This window comes from Idiotropiscis lumnitzeri, chromosome 18, assembly GCF_059441095.1.
Source record: "Idiotropiscis lumnitzeri isolate Australia: NSW breed Sydney's pygmy pipehorse chromosome 18, RoL_Ilum_1.0, whole genome shotgun sequence".
NCBI lineage: Eukaryota > Metazoa > Chordata > Actinopteri > Syngnathiformes > Syngnathidae > Idiotropiscis > Idiotropiscis lumnitzeri.
This window is the reverse complement of record NC_142408.1, coordinates 406,121-420,784: the sequence shown is the minus strand read 5'-3', so window position 1 is coordinate 420,784 and position 14,664 is coordinate 406,121. Positions and strand designations below refer to the sequence as shown.

At 43.7% G+C, this 14,664-nt stretch overlaps 2 protein-coding genes and 1 long non-coding RNA gene across 3 annotated transcripts in view; 1 reads left to right on the top strand and 2 right to left on the bottom strand.

Annotated features, from left to right (window-relative positions):
• Positions 1–1,794: 1,794 nt before the first annotated feature.
• Positions 1,795–3,869, bottom strand: rxfp3 (relaxin family peptide receptor 3). The gene has a single exon (XM_088281588.1). It carries the CDS (start codon positions 3,329–3,331, stop codon positions 2,141–2,143), a length of 1,191 nt encoding a protein of 396 aa, XP_088137714.1. The 5' UTR covers positions 3,332–3,869; the 3' UTR covers positions 1,795–2,140.
• A 1,977-nt stretch (positions 3,870–5,846) lies between these two features.
• The window catches only part of LOC148318781 (uncharacterized), a 10,197-nt gene continuing 1,379 nt past the window's right edge, over positions 5,847–14,664 (top strand). The window contains exons 1-3 of the long non-coding RNA XR_015839789.1: positions 5,847–6,175; positions 8,001–8,116; positions 11,056–11,178. This is a non-coding gene — a long non-coding RNA (uncharacterized LOC148318781). The remainder of the gene's footprint in view (positions 6,176–8,000; positions 8,117–11,055; positions 11,179–14,664) is intronic.
• Positions 6,300–11,687, bottom strand: btc (betacellulin, epidermal growth factor family member). The gene is made up of 5 exons (XM_088281848.1): positions 11,475–11,687; positions 11,065–11,172; positions 9,489–9,609; positions 8,723–8,869; positions 6,300–8,317 (listed from the first exon to the last, which is right to left on the bottom strand). The coding sequence occupies exons 1-5, from the start codon at positions 11,512–11,514 to the stop codon at positions 8,203–8,205; spliced, it is 531 nt and encodes a 176-aa protein (XP_088137974.1). The 5' UTR covers positions 11,515–11,687; the 3' UTR covers positions 6,300–8,202.

The window sequence follows — 14,664 nt, the reverse complement described above, 5'->3', positions numbered from 1 at the left end:
GTTGATCTTTTTTCTTTTTTTTTTTAATTGAATTTCCAGATGGACAGAGAGATTTACAATAATCCAAAGAGGGTTGACAAGCTTCTTGGATCAGACTTTTGTGCAAAATTGTTCTTATAAAATGAGGACCCTTTTACCAATATAATCATTTTGATCCAAAATATTTTGACATTAGCTTTGTGAAAATTCTGACTTTTTCCTCTAATGTTCCGATTTTTTTGCCGTGTGTATTTTTAAATGAAAGAAAATTCATATATTGAATAAATGTTTCCACTTTTTATGGCAATGCCAAACTAATTGACTTTTTTTTCTTCCAGTATTTCAACTTTTGCCTTGTATATTTACTCACATTAAATTTGTTTTTCAATTTTAATTTTACAACTTCTCATAAAAAAATCACTTTTTCAATCCTAATTTTGAAATTCATGCTTTTAAAAAAGAAAAAAAACTTTTACCAAATAGTATTTAGAATTGTTCTATTAAAAGCTGACCCCCCCCCCCTTGGCTGATCTATTCAAACGTAATGAAAAGAACATTCAAGTCTTGATTGATTTTTCTTTTTTAATAGCACAGCTCATAGACTTGGAGATGATTAGACAAAGTTGACATGACATGAAAGGAGCGTAGCCGATGTCAAACTAGCAAACTAAATATACAAGCTTATTGACAGGATGGATATTTTGGGCAAATTTTCTGAAAATAATGTGGAATCACATAACAGCATGATTTAGTTTGCATGCTCACTCTGCTCTGTTCAACAAATATATTTTACATTTCTGAAAGTGTCTTTTTTTATATCAAGTGATATTTCTCTTTGGCAGAGTAGACATGTTCAGCTTAACAGTCAACTAGTCAACTACACAAAATGTATATAATGTATACTGTGTGTATATATATATATATATATATATATATATAATTGGATTGAATTGAATAGCTAAAAGTTTTTTTCCCCGGGCAATCCACAAGACGCATTAAACACGTTCCATCCCGACGATGCATAAGTTTTGGCGTGCAAAAAATGAGAAATTTTTGTTTTTAACCCCAAAAATATTGGAAAAAATACTGGGATATCTACAAAAAAAAACCCGTCATGATCTGTTTTTGGTTTTTAGACTATATTTAGTTTTTGTTTTATGTTCTGTCTTGCTTCCTCGTGTTCCTTTTGCATGTCTTCCTCATTAGGTTTTCTTTCCACCTGGCTCCTTGTGTTAACCAATCAGCTGCCTCCAACCGCCCACGTCTCGTTGTCTCATCACTTTGCATGCTTCCTTTCAGATGTTGGATCATTTGTTCTGTCATGTTCCTGATGCTGAGTTTGTTTCCAGTTTTGGTTTACTACTTTGTGACTTATTTTCGTAACTTTTGTTATTTTTTGCTGTTTTGATTTCACATGCATCATTTGGCTTTTTGTTTTAATTTGGGAAAATCAACGCATTTTGTTTTTAGTTGGTCCTGCACTGCTTCCATGCATTTTAGGTCCACCTTTTTGCCACCACCACAACCGTTGTGACAACAAAACAAAAAGAAAATCAATTTAAAAGAAATTAAAAATGTATATTTTTTTTAAATGTGGGAAAGAATCCGCCAATTTATGAATCTGTGAATGCGGAACTGCAAGTATATAGCAGAAAATTCTACTTCCACCCGCAAAAAAAAAAAAAAAAACTTTACAAAAAATGTTAAAAAGTTTGGTGAACTCAAATTTTCCAGCAACAATTTTAATAAAACTTTTAGCTGAGAAATTCAACAAAATATTTTGTTTTGAGTTTTGATTGTATGAAAATTAAAAAGATAAAAATTAAACAGAAAAACAAGTATTAAAAAAATTAAATGGCCCTTGTATTTTCCCCCAACTTAAAGATAGTCAAAGTAAAAACAACTCTGCAAATTTTTGGGGTTATTTGCTGGACATGTTTGGGTATAATTTTAAGTCTTCTTCAAACTAATGACTTTAATTATACTTAAGAGACAGATTGAACTTTATTCAGTTAACATTGTTGCCATAAATGTCGGTGAATTATAGTTGAAATTTGTTCCAGTTAGTTTTAGCCCCAAAAGCATACCATTTTTTTTAATTTATTTTTTTTAGTGTAGGCAAGTATTTTTGCTACCTCGCGAAAGTCTCCTGGGCCGTATATCACATGGCCGCGCCCGGAGGAGAAAAGGCCACCGCTGCGGGTTCCTGGGGGCCTCTCAGGGGCGCCGTGGCAAGCTGGCCGCGTCCCTGCTCGTCCACCTCGGGCTTGGTGGAGCCGGTGATGGGCCTGATGACAGTGGCGAGCGCCGGCGTGCCGATCCGACGGAAGAGTCTCTTGAGCGCCTTGCGGAACTCGCGGCGCATCAGGCAGTAGAGCACCGGGTTGAGGCAACTGTTGGAGTGCGCCAAGCACACGGACACTGGGAACACGTACACCTGCGTGGTGTAGTACTCGTAGGTGAAGTGTACCACGTTGAACTTGATGAGGATGCCCCATGCCGTCAGCGCCTGGTTGGGCAGCCAGCACAAGAAGAAGGAGAGCACCACGATGGTGACCGACTTGGTCACCTTGGCGCGTCTCTTTGCGCTCGACTTGTTGGCTGCCACGAAGCGTAAAAGGAGCAGGTAGCACGCCGAGATGATGGCGAGAGGAGCCACGAAGCCCAAGAGCACCTTCTGCGAGTGGTAGAGTCCTAACCAGAGTTGCGCACTGGCGCCCTCGCTCTCCGGGAACTTCACCAAACACAAGTCCTCCTCGCCCGACACGCGCACGGTGGTGGCGAAGACGGCGTGCGGGAGCGCGGCGCAGGCGGCCGCCACCCAGATTGAGGCGACCACGCAGCGCGCCGCGCCGCATCGCCCAAACCGGAGCAGGAGACGCCGCGGACGAGCCCCGCGCCGGCCGTGGAGCGCCGACGCCAGCGAGCTGTAGCGCGCCACGCTCATTGCCGTGAGGAAGAAGACGCTGGCGTACATGTTCATTGCCGTCACGAAGGACACCGTCTTGCACATGGCTCGCCCAAAGAGCCACGTGAAGTCCAGCGCGTTTTCCACAGCCCAGAAGGGCAGCGTGAGGACGAACTGGAAGTCGGTGAGCGCCAGGCTGGTGACGAACAGGTTGATGGAGGACTTCTTCCACGCGTGCTTGCTCTTCATCAGATAGAGCACCAGCACGTTGCCCACCAGCCCCAGCGCGCACACCAGCGAGTAGACCACCGAGATGACGATGCGCACCGCCGCGGCGCCGTCCGAGCCGGGCTCCGACACGAAGTGGAATTGAGGATGGCACGAACGGTTGGCGCTCCCGTTGAAGCTCCACACCGACCCTTCCTCGGCCGATCTCCCGGACATTATACTCCGACGCGCAGAACACACACACACACACACACACACACGCAAAAAAAAAGCACTTCAACGAATCCTGTCGTGGTCATCTCACACAGCTTCCAACAAGCGTCAGGCTGGCCTTTCTTCTCCTCCATATGAAATAGTCCCCTCTGCATCATTTGCATGACGCGTAGGGCAGAAGGAGCCAATGGAACGACACGCAGTGCTGGGAAGGAAGGAAGTCGCCAAGTCCAATTAGGAATGTGGTCTGAGTGCCAAACTGCGAGTCTGCAGGGCTGCACTCGAGGGAATTGATCATTTCTGCCACAAATTAAAACTAAATATATAAATGGGTCCATTCAGTGTGGACTTGGCCTTGATCTGTTGCTTCAAAATTTGTAACGGAAACAACGATTCTGTTCGGTAGCTCGTCTTGATGGTTTTGCATTATGTGTCTTTTTTTCTTTTTTTTTTTTACACAGCATATGTTTAGTTTGATGGAAAGATTATTTTTTTCAAATATAGGGAGCAAATGTAAAGCTGTCAGATATATGAAGACTCAGCCTGGTTTGTTTCGCCCCGTCCGAAGTCTGTGTAGCTCGAGTTCAGCCTCTTCTGACACTCTAAAATTGATTTGTAAATTGAGCCCGGGTAAGGAAAAAAACAATTGCGGTGCCGTTCCCGAGGATGATGTCACATCTTTCTACACCGAGAAGCCCAAATTGCTTGCATTCATCACTTATGGTTTTTCATCCCGATAATCCTCTAAATGCTTCCCGCCGTGATTCTTCGGGATAATGACCCGCTTTCCACGGCCTTCTGCTGATTGCATGGCTGCGATGACGGAGCAGTGAGGTTTATTGGCGCGGATGGTGTTGTTCTGCCCGGAAATTGATGTGATGCTAATAACAATAAAGCCGGGAAAGGAAAGCTGGGTTGTATGCGGAGACTCAAACAAATATTGACGAGATCAACCATAAATGTACGCGTCAATGTGTTTCCCCTAAAAGAGAGCGTGCACATAGCCTACTCGGTTTGTCTTGATCAAGCAACAACACGTCATTTTCACAGTTTTAGGTCATAAAGACAGCTGGTATCGCGATTGAGACTGCCAGGCGCTTATTTGAAGCCAGTGTGATTAATTCAGTCTCATTCACTTTGTTTTCATTCGTTTTGAAGTTGGGGTTGTGAGTTTTGGTTCAAGCTAGCCGTGTTAGCGGTGATGCTAGCTGAATAAAATGAATCCAACCACTTTAATATTGAGAGTGACAAGATTGCATTGGCTTAATTGAGTGACACATTCTGACAAATGGAACACGTCGCTAACATCTCCCCACGGCCCGGACAGTTTCTGCTGAGTCATGTAGCTCGCTTTTTTTTCTCTTCCCGTTGATAGCTCAAATGTCGGTCGTAACTGGGTTGCATTCACGCCATTTCGCAGTTTTAGGGCTACTATTTAAAAGATCTGTGTTAAAACAAAATGCTTTCACAATTATAAGGAAGTCGTATCACGAAAATGATCTTGGAAACTTTTTTAAATCTATTTTGTTGCTAGGGTGGACATTGATGGAATTTAGTCAGCAAACAAATGTAAATTGGTAGGGAATAAACCCTTAATTCGCAAAATGTACTCAGTGTGAGTTTGTTTTTATATTCAAGAAGGATAATGTTCAAATAAAGACTCCAGAACGGATCCAAATTTGTTCCGATTGTATCTTGAATTCTCTGGAGTTTAGGAAATTGCACAAGTCCGATATCTCACATATATATATATATATATATGAGCCCTCAATCATATGTCCTCCCTCTCTCTTTCCGTCTCACGGGTCCAAGGGCAGGTCCCGCCGTTTCTCCCAATACGCTCAGATCTCAAATTGTTGCGTCTTTGTTTTTGTTTTTCACAATTAGGCCCTGTTGTGCATGTCTCGTGTCTTCTGCTGCTTCATGTATTTTTGGTGTCTTTGTCAAAATATGAAGTGTTGTTGACTGACCGTGTGTGTGTTGCAAATGTGGAGTGCAGGTCATGATCAGTCTACGGAATTCAACACAAGTAACAAGTAAGTCAACGTGTATGAATATAACATGTAACTTGTCGTTACTGTGCAGCGTTTCCAGCTGGTTTCATTTGATAAATGCTTTTTGTTCCATAAATGCAGCAAATAGGAATCTGCTACTGTTCATGATCCACATTCTGTGATGTCAATGCTTAAGGTCATGCCACTAATATGATACAATCCTTCATCATCAAGAGGAAGCGACATTAGAAAAAAAAAAAAAAAGGCCCTTTCGGGGCGCTTTTGTCATGTCCTCCAATACTTTCGTGACCCATAACGATTTTTAGGATATTTGCTGACCTCTAGCGGCTATCATCCTACACTTTTTATCTGCCGATTTCTGGAAGTCATTGACATGGTCTGGCCTCTCAAGCGATGATGTGAAATCGAAAAAAAAAAAGGACATTTAGATTATTATCAAGGGACCAATTTCGGTGTGCGGCCCGCAAAGGAGAGCGCGGAAAGTCGTTCCTGGAAGACCACATCTCAGCAGACTCGTCCACTAACTCCCCCATCACTTAGCAAAAAAAAAAAGCACGTAAAAGACTTCCGATCCACAGTTTAGCTTCCACAGAACCAAGACGGAGGTTCGGTTCCTGACCTCTTGACCTACAGGAAGTACTTTGGGCGGGTGGCGACAGCAGCCGAGTGGGTGACTGAATGCAACGAATTCGTCACGCTTCGAGACGACGACGTTGTCAGACGACAGCGAAAAGCCGGTGAGGAAGGAAGCTCCCTTCGGAAAATGCGACACGACATGACAAGTCGAGAGCCGAGACGTCCAAATCATTCTCGCGTATCTTCCTTTTTCATAGTGAGCATATTTCTTTTTTTTTACCTCAGCACTGTAAAATGTGAACATCAGAATGCGAATGCGAATGCCCTTTATTGTGATTGTCGTCCGCGTGCAACGAAATTAGAGAGCTCCCCCGCCCCAGTGCAATACAACAATAATTTAATGACAAACACAAAATAGATTCATTCAAGATGAAATAAATAGAAAATAAATACGAAATTGGATAAATGAAATGAAGTCGATGACGATCTCCTTCGTTTTTGCAGTGTTGATCCGTACTTTGTTGTCCTCACGGCAAGCCGTTCGTTTCTGGATCTCCTCCAAGCTTACAAGGCTGCCGTTGCGCGCGTAACACACGCGAGCACTTCAAGGGCTCCGTTTGTCGGCTTCCTACGAGTCACTTTCAGGAAATTGACATTGAAAGACTTTTCTTCTGCTCAACACTTGGCTGCGTGTTGGCTTCTCACGGCCGCAGCCGACACACCCCAGCATAAAAACAGCCCGGCGGAGACGCACGCAGGCCACCTGGAATTGGGTCAGCTGTCATCGCACAGCGAGGAGACTGTTCATCCCATCTGGGTTTCGCCTTTGTGGCGACAACATTTTTTTTTTCAGACATCCTGAAACAAGCGTTCGATACGAGGAGGATCATGATTCCAAAAATCAATAATTATGCCCGCTACAAGTCGATTCAACACTTCATATCGTGTATTTCAGCATTATCGAAGAGAACAGTGGGATGCTCAAAATATTCGAAATCTATTTTTTTCTGACTATTTGTTCCTAACTTCTTTAAATGGCAACATAGAGGCTCAATGTGAAAGCTTGCGAAAAGCGCAGGAATTTGTCGGCATGACGCTGCTAATTGCAGCTGCTTATATTCCAACATCCCGTCACGATATTGGAACCGCTTCATTGTGTTTGGACGCAATCTACTGGCATGTCGGGAAAAGCGCCGCCACACCGAATGCCAAATTCATGGCGGAGTGAAATAAAGAAAGAGAGCACTCGTCGATTAACGGAAAGAGACGAGACATCGAAAAGCCAAGGGCGGACCACCTTCTCCTCCGTCACGGGTTGTTCCGGTCACCTTCCAAATTTAGACCAACAAGTACTCCTTGTCCTCCTCCTTTGGGCTTTGGAGTCCGCAATCTTTTCACATTTTGAAACAAAAATGTGGTGTAACACTTAAACAGAAACTGCGAAACATTTGCTCAAATATTCAACCGGCATCCAAAGGGAACGTCGCAAAGTCAAAGCCGGCTGGAAGACGGCACAAGCGAGCCTGAAATATCAAATCCGTCGGATGAATGGAATTCAAAGCACACGCCGGTTGTTTACGTGAACGCCACAACACGGCCACGAGGGCTGCAAACACCACTTTGAGGCCAATAAGGTCGGTCGGCGGTCAAGGGCGAGCGTTGGGGTTCGTCTTCGGGTTTAGCGTTTGGGACGGAGTTCGCCTTCCGTTGCGAACGATGCGAAGGATCGCGACCAGGCATGGTTTGCTTTCGGCTTCGCTTTTGTCTTGAAATGAGGGGGCGCCTCCTGGTTCGGGGTCCAAGTTGAACCGATCGAGACACGAAACGGGCTTAGCATTTCGGGTGAAGGTCAAGAGTGAGGTTCGGGTTCGGTCCGACATCTTTGCGCTTGCCGAGGACTCGTTGCATTGATAAATTTTAGGCACGCTGCACTTCAAAGGTGCCGTGGGACGAGGAAGAACGGATGCGAAGTTCGGGGAGCCACAGGAGGCAATCAAGACATCTTTTTCCAGTGAGAAAAAATTCCTGGCTTGTGTTTGTCATCAATCCAACTCGCAATCTTCTTCTTTTTGTGTGTCAAGGTCCCAAGCTTTGGAGACGTCCGATTTGAACGTCCTCCATCATGTACAGAGAAGACTCGCCAACTTCAGCGTCCTCCTGTGTCTGACAGGACAAAATCGGAACTGTTCCCAAACAGGTAGATGCACGCGCACACACGCACACACAAACACACACACACACACCCCCACACACACACACACACACACGCCCGCCTGTCAGACGTCATGGGTTGTCTAAAGGCCCCCCCGTGTCCGGCGTCACGAGATGTGCATCGGTATCCATCATATGGAGTTCCTCCCGCCGCCGTCCACTCTTCCGGCAGCGTCGGAACCTGCGACTGACATTTTCAAACCGGAGGCAAAGAGAAAAACATCTCAGTCACCAAACGTTTGCTCGAAAAATGCGGCTGGAGAAAACAACAAGAGCGCCAAAACCTTCAAAAGGGTAACGCACAGACGATCCATCGTTCCCCGCTCGGAACTTCAAAAGTGAGAAAGAAATACTTTTCTGCGCGCTGCTACCAAGTGGCCAATCAGATCAGGGCAAGCCTCACAATTGCTCACAAGCCTCCGTGCCTTCATGTTTGGAGTCGCTCATAAACTGGCAGATAAAGCGGGAATCGCAGGGCGCGGCGGTTTGGATTTTTCTAAAGCGTCGCCCAGCAACACGGACGACCGAAACTTCTGCTCGCTTTTATGACGTCAAATCAAATATCGATGGAAAACCGTCGGCGGACACTCACTGTGAGCAGACAAAGACGAACACGATGAGAAGAACGAGGGCCAGCAGCGCCACGACGAGACAGATGATGATCATCTGCTTCCTGTCGCCCGTGCGCCCGTCCAGGTCCGCATATTCGCATCTGGAGCCCACGTAGCCGTGCTGACACCTGACGAAGCAAAGACCCGTCAACGGTAGAATTCCAGAGGGACTCCCGAGGACTCGACATTTCTGTTGCTGGCCTTTTGTCCTTACACGAAGGCCTTCTTAGAAATCAATGGTCTGGTTTTTTATGTCATCTTCGTGGTCGACAAACAGCGAGCAAAACAAAATCCGTCTTAGGCCGGATTTTGTTTTTGCTCTCGATTGGCGCAATTGGGTTTCGCGTCGTCATGGCGGCACGGCGGACGACCGGTTAGCACCGTGGGTGCGGGGTTCGATTCCGAGATGGCTTTTCTCCGGGTACGCCGCTTCCCTCCCACAAATTGCCCCTCGCTACGAGTGTGAGCGCGACGTGTGGCCTGCGATTGGCCGGCAACCCGTTGCGGGTGTTAGCCCCGCCTACTGCCCAAAGACAGCTGCGAGAGGCTCCGGCACCCCCCGACCCTCGTGAGGATCAGTTTCCATCATTGCGTCCTGAATTAAAAAACAAAATGTTTGTCATTGGATATCTTTCCATCCAACTCAAATCTCTTCCAAAAGCGGAGACAAATCCGGAGATCTTGCACAGTCGGCGTCCGTTGGTCCGTGAATGAAAAGAGAGCCACGGCGGACATCTTCTGTCTCACCTGCAGGACGGCGCCTTCTGCTCTTGAACGAAGCGACAGTCGCCGTGGATGCAGTAGTGTTTGAGTTCTTGCGGACATTTGGAGAAGTGTCCACTCCACTCTCCGTTCTGGGAAGTCGGCGCTGGAAACGACATCATGTCATGTGTCGACATTGACTTTTACTATGCAAGTGAACAAAACTAACAACCATCTGTCCTTTCTTTTTTTTTTTCATTGCGGCAAGTGATCAAAACCAAGATTGTGTCTCATTGATGATAAAAGTACATTTCAGAGTCGACTTACTTTACTTGTACGTCATGAATTGTACTTTGGTGTTTTTACGCAATATCTGGCGGACTTTTGAAACCGCCGTTTTAGGGCCGTCGATTTGTCACGTGGACTTCTTTGACGCCGACGCTTAGCTCCCGTCATATAAATAGCCTGCAATGTGATCCGGAGGTGGGCTGGGGGGGGCGGTGTCAGTGCGGGCAAAAGTGTGGCGTGGTTCAAGATTCCAAAAGAAAGGCACGGCGTTTGTTGAGTGAAACATTAAGGTGGGAAGACGCACACGCCATTTCTCCTTGTCGCTCGGCTATCTTTATGACACTTTTCCACGAGATTACCTTTGGATGTTGGCTCATAAAACAAAGCAGCGGCTTGAATGAGCGAGCCCCTAGCAAAGGATCGTAAGCGGTTACTCCGTTGAAGGGCCTGAAGAAAACGTCACGAGACCAGCCTTTTTTTTCTCGTATGCTCCCAAAAAAAAAAGTCAAAGAAAATATTGGAAAATATTTCCTTAAGCAATTTTTTGGGTGAGTGATGATCAGCTCATTTTACGCGAGCAAAGTTGAATAAATTAGCTTATTTTTGTTTGATTTTGATTCAATTTATGTTATTTAATTTTTTTGGGGGGGGGTAGTGGTTTATCTTGTCTTGCTTTGGTTTTAACTTCTTGGCTTGGATAAGTTTGCCTCATTTTAGCTTGAACTTTTTTTGTTTAGATTGGCTGACTTATTTTAGCTCATCTTAACTTTTTGGAACTTGGCGTTTTGTTTGGCTCACTTTATCAACGATTAGCTTGTTTCATCATCGTTTCTCTCCACTTAGCTTAGTTTGGATACCTTTTTTTTTTTTTGAAGGGTTTGTACCTTATCTCATCTTATTTCGGCTTGTTTTTGTTTGGCCCATCTCGTCCTATTTTTTTCGTAGGATTCGTTTATCTTGTCTTAATTTATCTCCATTATTTTTATCTTAGTTCGTCGCATGTCATTTCAGGTTAGCAGGAGACGAACATCGGGCAACCGGAAGGGTCCGATTGTGACCAAATATGAAAGCTTCTAATGCTTTAAATTTGCTTCAATTATCAATGACAAAATGTCACGTAGCGTTCAGAGTTCTGCAAATCGGTATGCAAAATCTTTCATAGTTTCGAGTGAGTATCTGCGTTGAATTTTAATTTGTTGTCTGGGTTAATTGGCATTTTACGTTCTAATTTGTTATGATTAGATCTTCTCCATGTTTGTGTAATATTTTTATTTCTTGATACGTCAGGTCATCCAATTTATTATTTCACGCTCCCACTTTCCAGCTTATCTACCTGTGCAGTTGTCTCCGTTGCCATGGTGACGGCAGGGGGCCTCCGTTTGATTGACGGCCTCGCCGGTGGCGTTCCAACTGGCCAAGGACCATTCACACAAGGCCAGCGCTGCGGGTAGGACGCACGCACATGCACACAAAAAAAGTGCGATTTCCCATTTTATCACATGTTGCGATTTATAATTTCGATAATTCCCTTCTGAAATGGTTTTGAAAATAATCTGAAAGTGTGCGCGTGCATGTCTGTGTGTGTGTGTGCAGCTGTGTGTGTCACAGCTGCTCACTGGCCTGCTCGCTTCCATTCAAACATTTACCAAGCCCACAAAGTCATTCTTCCTCCTTTAAAAGCTTAACAATGAGGAGTAATAAGATTGGAATTTATTGCTAAAATGTAAAAGTATAAGCAAGTACCTGTTAATATTCCAACATAGAGTCCATACACGTTAGCCATGACTTCTTCGCTTGAGCCAAAATAGTCATCGGGTGTGTGAAATTTCAATCCGCTCTTTGTAAATTCCAAGGAAGGACAAAAAGCTGCCCCCGTGGTTCACGACGTTCCTCATTTAGCGAATGTGAGGCCTTGGAAGCCAAGCAGGCCAGAGTGTGCGTTTGCGTGAGTGTGTTTCTCGCTCTGTGTGAAGTGGAACTGAGCAGAGAAAGCGACGTCAACTGTAACCTGACACGCCAACTCAGTTTCGCCGCCCACACTGAAAAATATGCATTCAAAGAAAGAACCAGCAGACTTTTCAAGAATCCAGTGGCAGGTGCACTTGTTATTGTTATCATTTAAAAGACATTTTAAAAAGTCACCCTCACCTCCTCCCATGGAAAGTTTTTTAAACGATTATTAAATCTTTGGCCATTGGACCGAAACATGAAAGAACAAACACACACAAAAATCACTTGTTGCTAAGCGGTTTTATTTATTTCATTTTTTTTTTTTTTATTACTCACAAGCAAAAGACATATAGAAGGAGTCCTTTTTGAAGTCTTGCAAGATTTGAGACCATACAATCTTTTTTTTTTCCTGCCCATCAGCAAAGACAGGTAACGTTAAAGGGGGAGTTTACAGTTTTCAATAGAAAAGACTTTTTTGTCATACACTATATATTAAAACTGTCTTACCATTAAAATTTCTTTGGGGAAAAAAATGACATGCAACGGCCGTGTTGTCTACTTCCGGCTCGCTACAAAACTTAAAATAAGTCAATGGACAGCGCCTGAGGGTAACAACACAATACTACATAATGAATAAGGAAAGCTAGCAATGTAGCAATTGTGGCTGTTATCGCCTCTTTCAAAGTTGCGCTGGCCAAAGAAAAGAACGTTTTTAACGCGCACGTTCGCTCGGCTTCACTGGTCTTGATGTTGATGTGTGCTTATGTAAGTCACGTCAAACAGTCAAGGGTTAGTCTTCATCGTAATCATTTCAGTCCAGATGGCATGCCGTGGGGTCAAATAAATACAACAAATAAATAAATGGCTACGGTCTTCCAAACTTCAAATCAAAATCAATACAATATACTATTTTCTATCTTCACCAAGTTCGTATATATGAAGTCATGCGTCTTGAGTAGGTGCGGTTGAAAAACGGTTCCCGACCGGCACTCCCCCGCCTTTCCTGCATTCGTTATTTATTTATTTTTTTCCTGCATTCGTTATTGATATATGAGTGCTGACGTCATCAAGTGCCCTAGTGGCGGTGTTGCCATATTGCATTACTCCAAAAACTGCTCCAACACTGGCTAAGAACAACTTGTTTACGCGGACTTGAGTCGAGTGGGGCTCCATTCAAATGTTCTAGCGCCCCTTCTCCTTTGATATCCATCCATCCATTCGCTGAGCCGCTCTCCTTACCTCGGAGCAATTCAGGCTGTCCAATCCTCCCACCACGCATGTTTTTTTAGAATGTGGGAGGAAACCGGAGTACCCGGAGAATATCCAAGCAGTCACGTGGAGAACATGCACACTCCGCACAAAAAGGCCGGAGCGGGAATCGAACACTGCACTTCTGCGCTGTGAGGCCATCGAAGCAGTCGGTCACTGTGCCGCCCTTTTCCTTAAATAAGATATTGTTAAATATCATTGAAGTACGCTATATTGTACTTTGTAAATAATATATTCACAAAGATGTATCAAGTCAAAAGAATGATTATATGCTGATTGGCCACCAGATGGCGTTATTTCGTCTTTGTGCCTGAAACGTTGCTTACTTTAAAACCCCTTTTTAAAGGTTAAAAAAAATCTTACCATCATATACAAGATTGTATGTGCAGATTGTTTATACCATAATCTATCATTTTATTTGGCAACCATAACCCAACCTCAACGCTACACTTTTGTATTAATTTGGAAAGAATTATTAATTATCCATCCATCCATCTTTGGAAACGCTTGTCATCACTAATTATAAGTTATATAATTGTAGGTTTCTCTTTATGGGAGCGTTAAATGTCAAAGTAGGAGACCAAAGGCAGCAAAAACCACGGAGGAAAGGGAAAGAACACTCAGGATAAGCAAATCCACTCGTTTAAACTTGCCCCCATTTGTTTGCATAAAAGCAGATACTCAATCTACAAATACAAACATATCATGGGAAATCAGAAATGCAAAGTAATGACTTCTTTAATTTTCTTCCCGCTTGCAAATTGAGTGGAAAAATGGTATGAGATGGAGTGAAATGTTCTGCACGTTTGTGGAGCTTTGAGCAGGAAGAGCCAGTTTCCTCTCTAACTCTCTCGGTCTGGCTGTGCTCTCAACTTAGCCTGAGCATCAGGAAGCGATGAATGTGAGATACTGACCGCTAATTTAGAGCTTGCATCCAAGCAACGTCAAAAAAACGTCCTTGGCAGAGTTTCGGTGATACATAATTCAGGTATAGAGTCAAGCTCATAAATATTTTTAATGAAGACAATGAGAAGATGGCATTAAAACATTTGTGGCAAATTTGTCAGAGGATTTTGGATATTGGAAATTCTGCAAATTCATGTGAAAAACTCATTTCTTGACATCAGGTTTCAATTCAAACAAGAGGGCGTGACTGAAAAGCATGCATCTCCAAAATGGGTTTCTTTTTATCCAAAACATAATTTTAAAAAAGTTATTTACAAAAAAAAAAAATGTCACTGGCAAAAGGGGAATTAATGATCTCCATCAATTCTTCCTAGCAACGAGTGAAGGCACCTTGTGAAAAAAAGTCACTTACTGCGAGAAATGCCAAAGTTGTCACAGACCTTATGGGCAATTTTGCTTGAGTCCCAATTCTCCCCAGCAACAGGAAGACTCCAAGATGAAACAACACAATTTGCAAATACATGCTTTTCTCAACACTGCCCGAGTCAGGTCTCAATTCAAGCAGGCCCGTATTTTAGCCGCAAGCAAAGAATGCAAGTGAAAAACTAAAAGGTTTTGTTTCAATTTGTCTTCAAGTTTGAGATGCACGTTTTTCATTGGCTTAGGGCCCATCAAAAGCTGGCATTTATTGCAGTCAAATAAAAAGCATGTATCGCGTTGTTTGTCGTTTCATCTAAAAATTGAAAAGAGAAAAAATCGGAAAAAAAACTATTAACAGAATTATGGAGCAGGTTAATTCTGCCTAGCA

Bases quoted from the DNA above. Each gene is read 5' to 3' on its own strand.
- btc (XM_088281848.1), bottom strand. From the start codon at position 11,514: ATGGCTAACGTGTATGGACTCTATGTTGGAATATTAACAG. The intron at 8,870-9,488 runs GTGAGACAGAAG...TTGCTTCGTCAG, and splicing joins CAGAAGGCGCCGTCCTGCAG to GTGTCAGCACGGCTACGTGG. The intron at 8,318-8,722 runs GTGAGTGTCCGC...TGAAAATGTCAG, and splicing joins TTCGTCTTTGTCTGCTCACA to TCGCAGGTTCCGACGCTGCC.
- rxfp3 (XM_088281588.1), bottom strand. From the start codon at position 3,331: ATGTCCGGGAGATCGGCCGAGGAAGGGTCGGTGTGGAGCTTCAACGGG.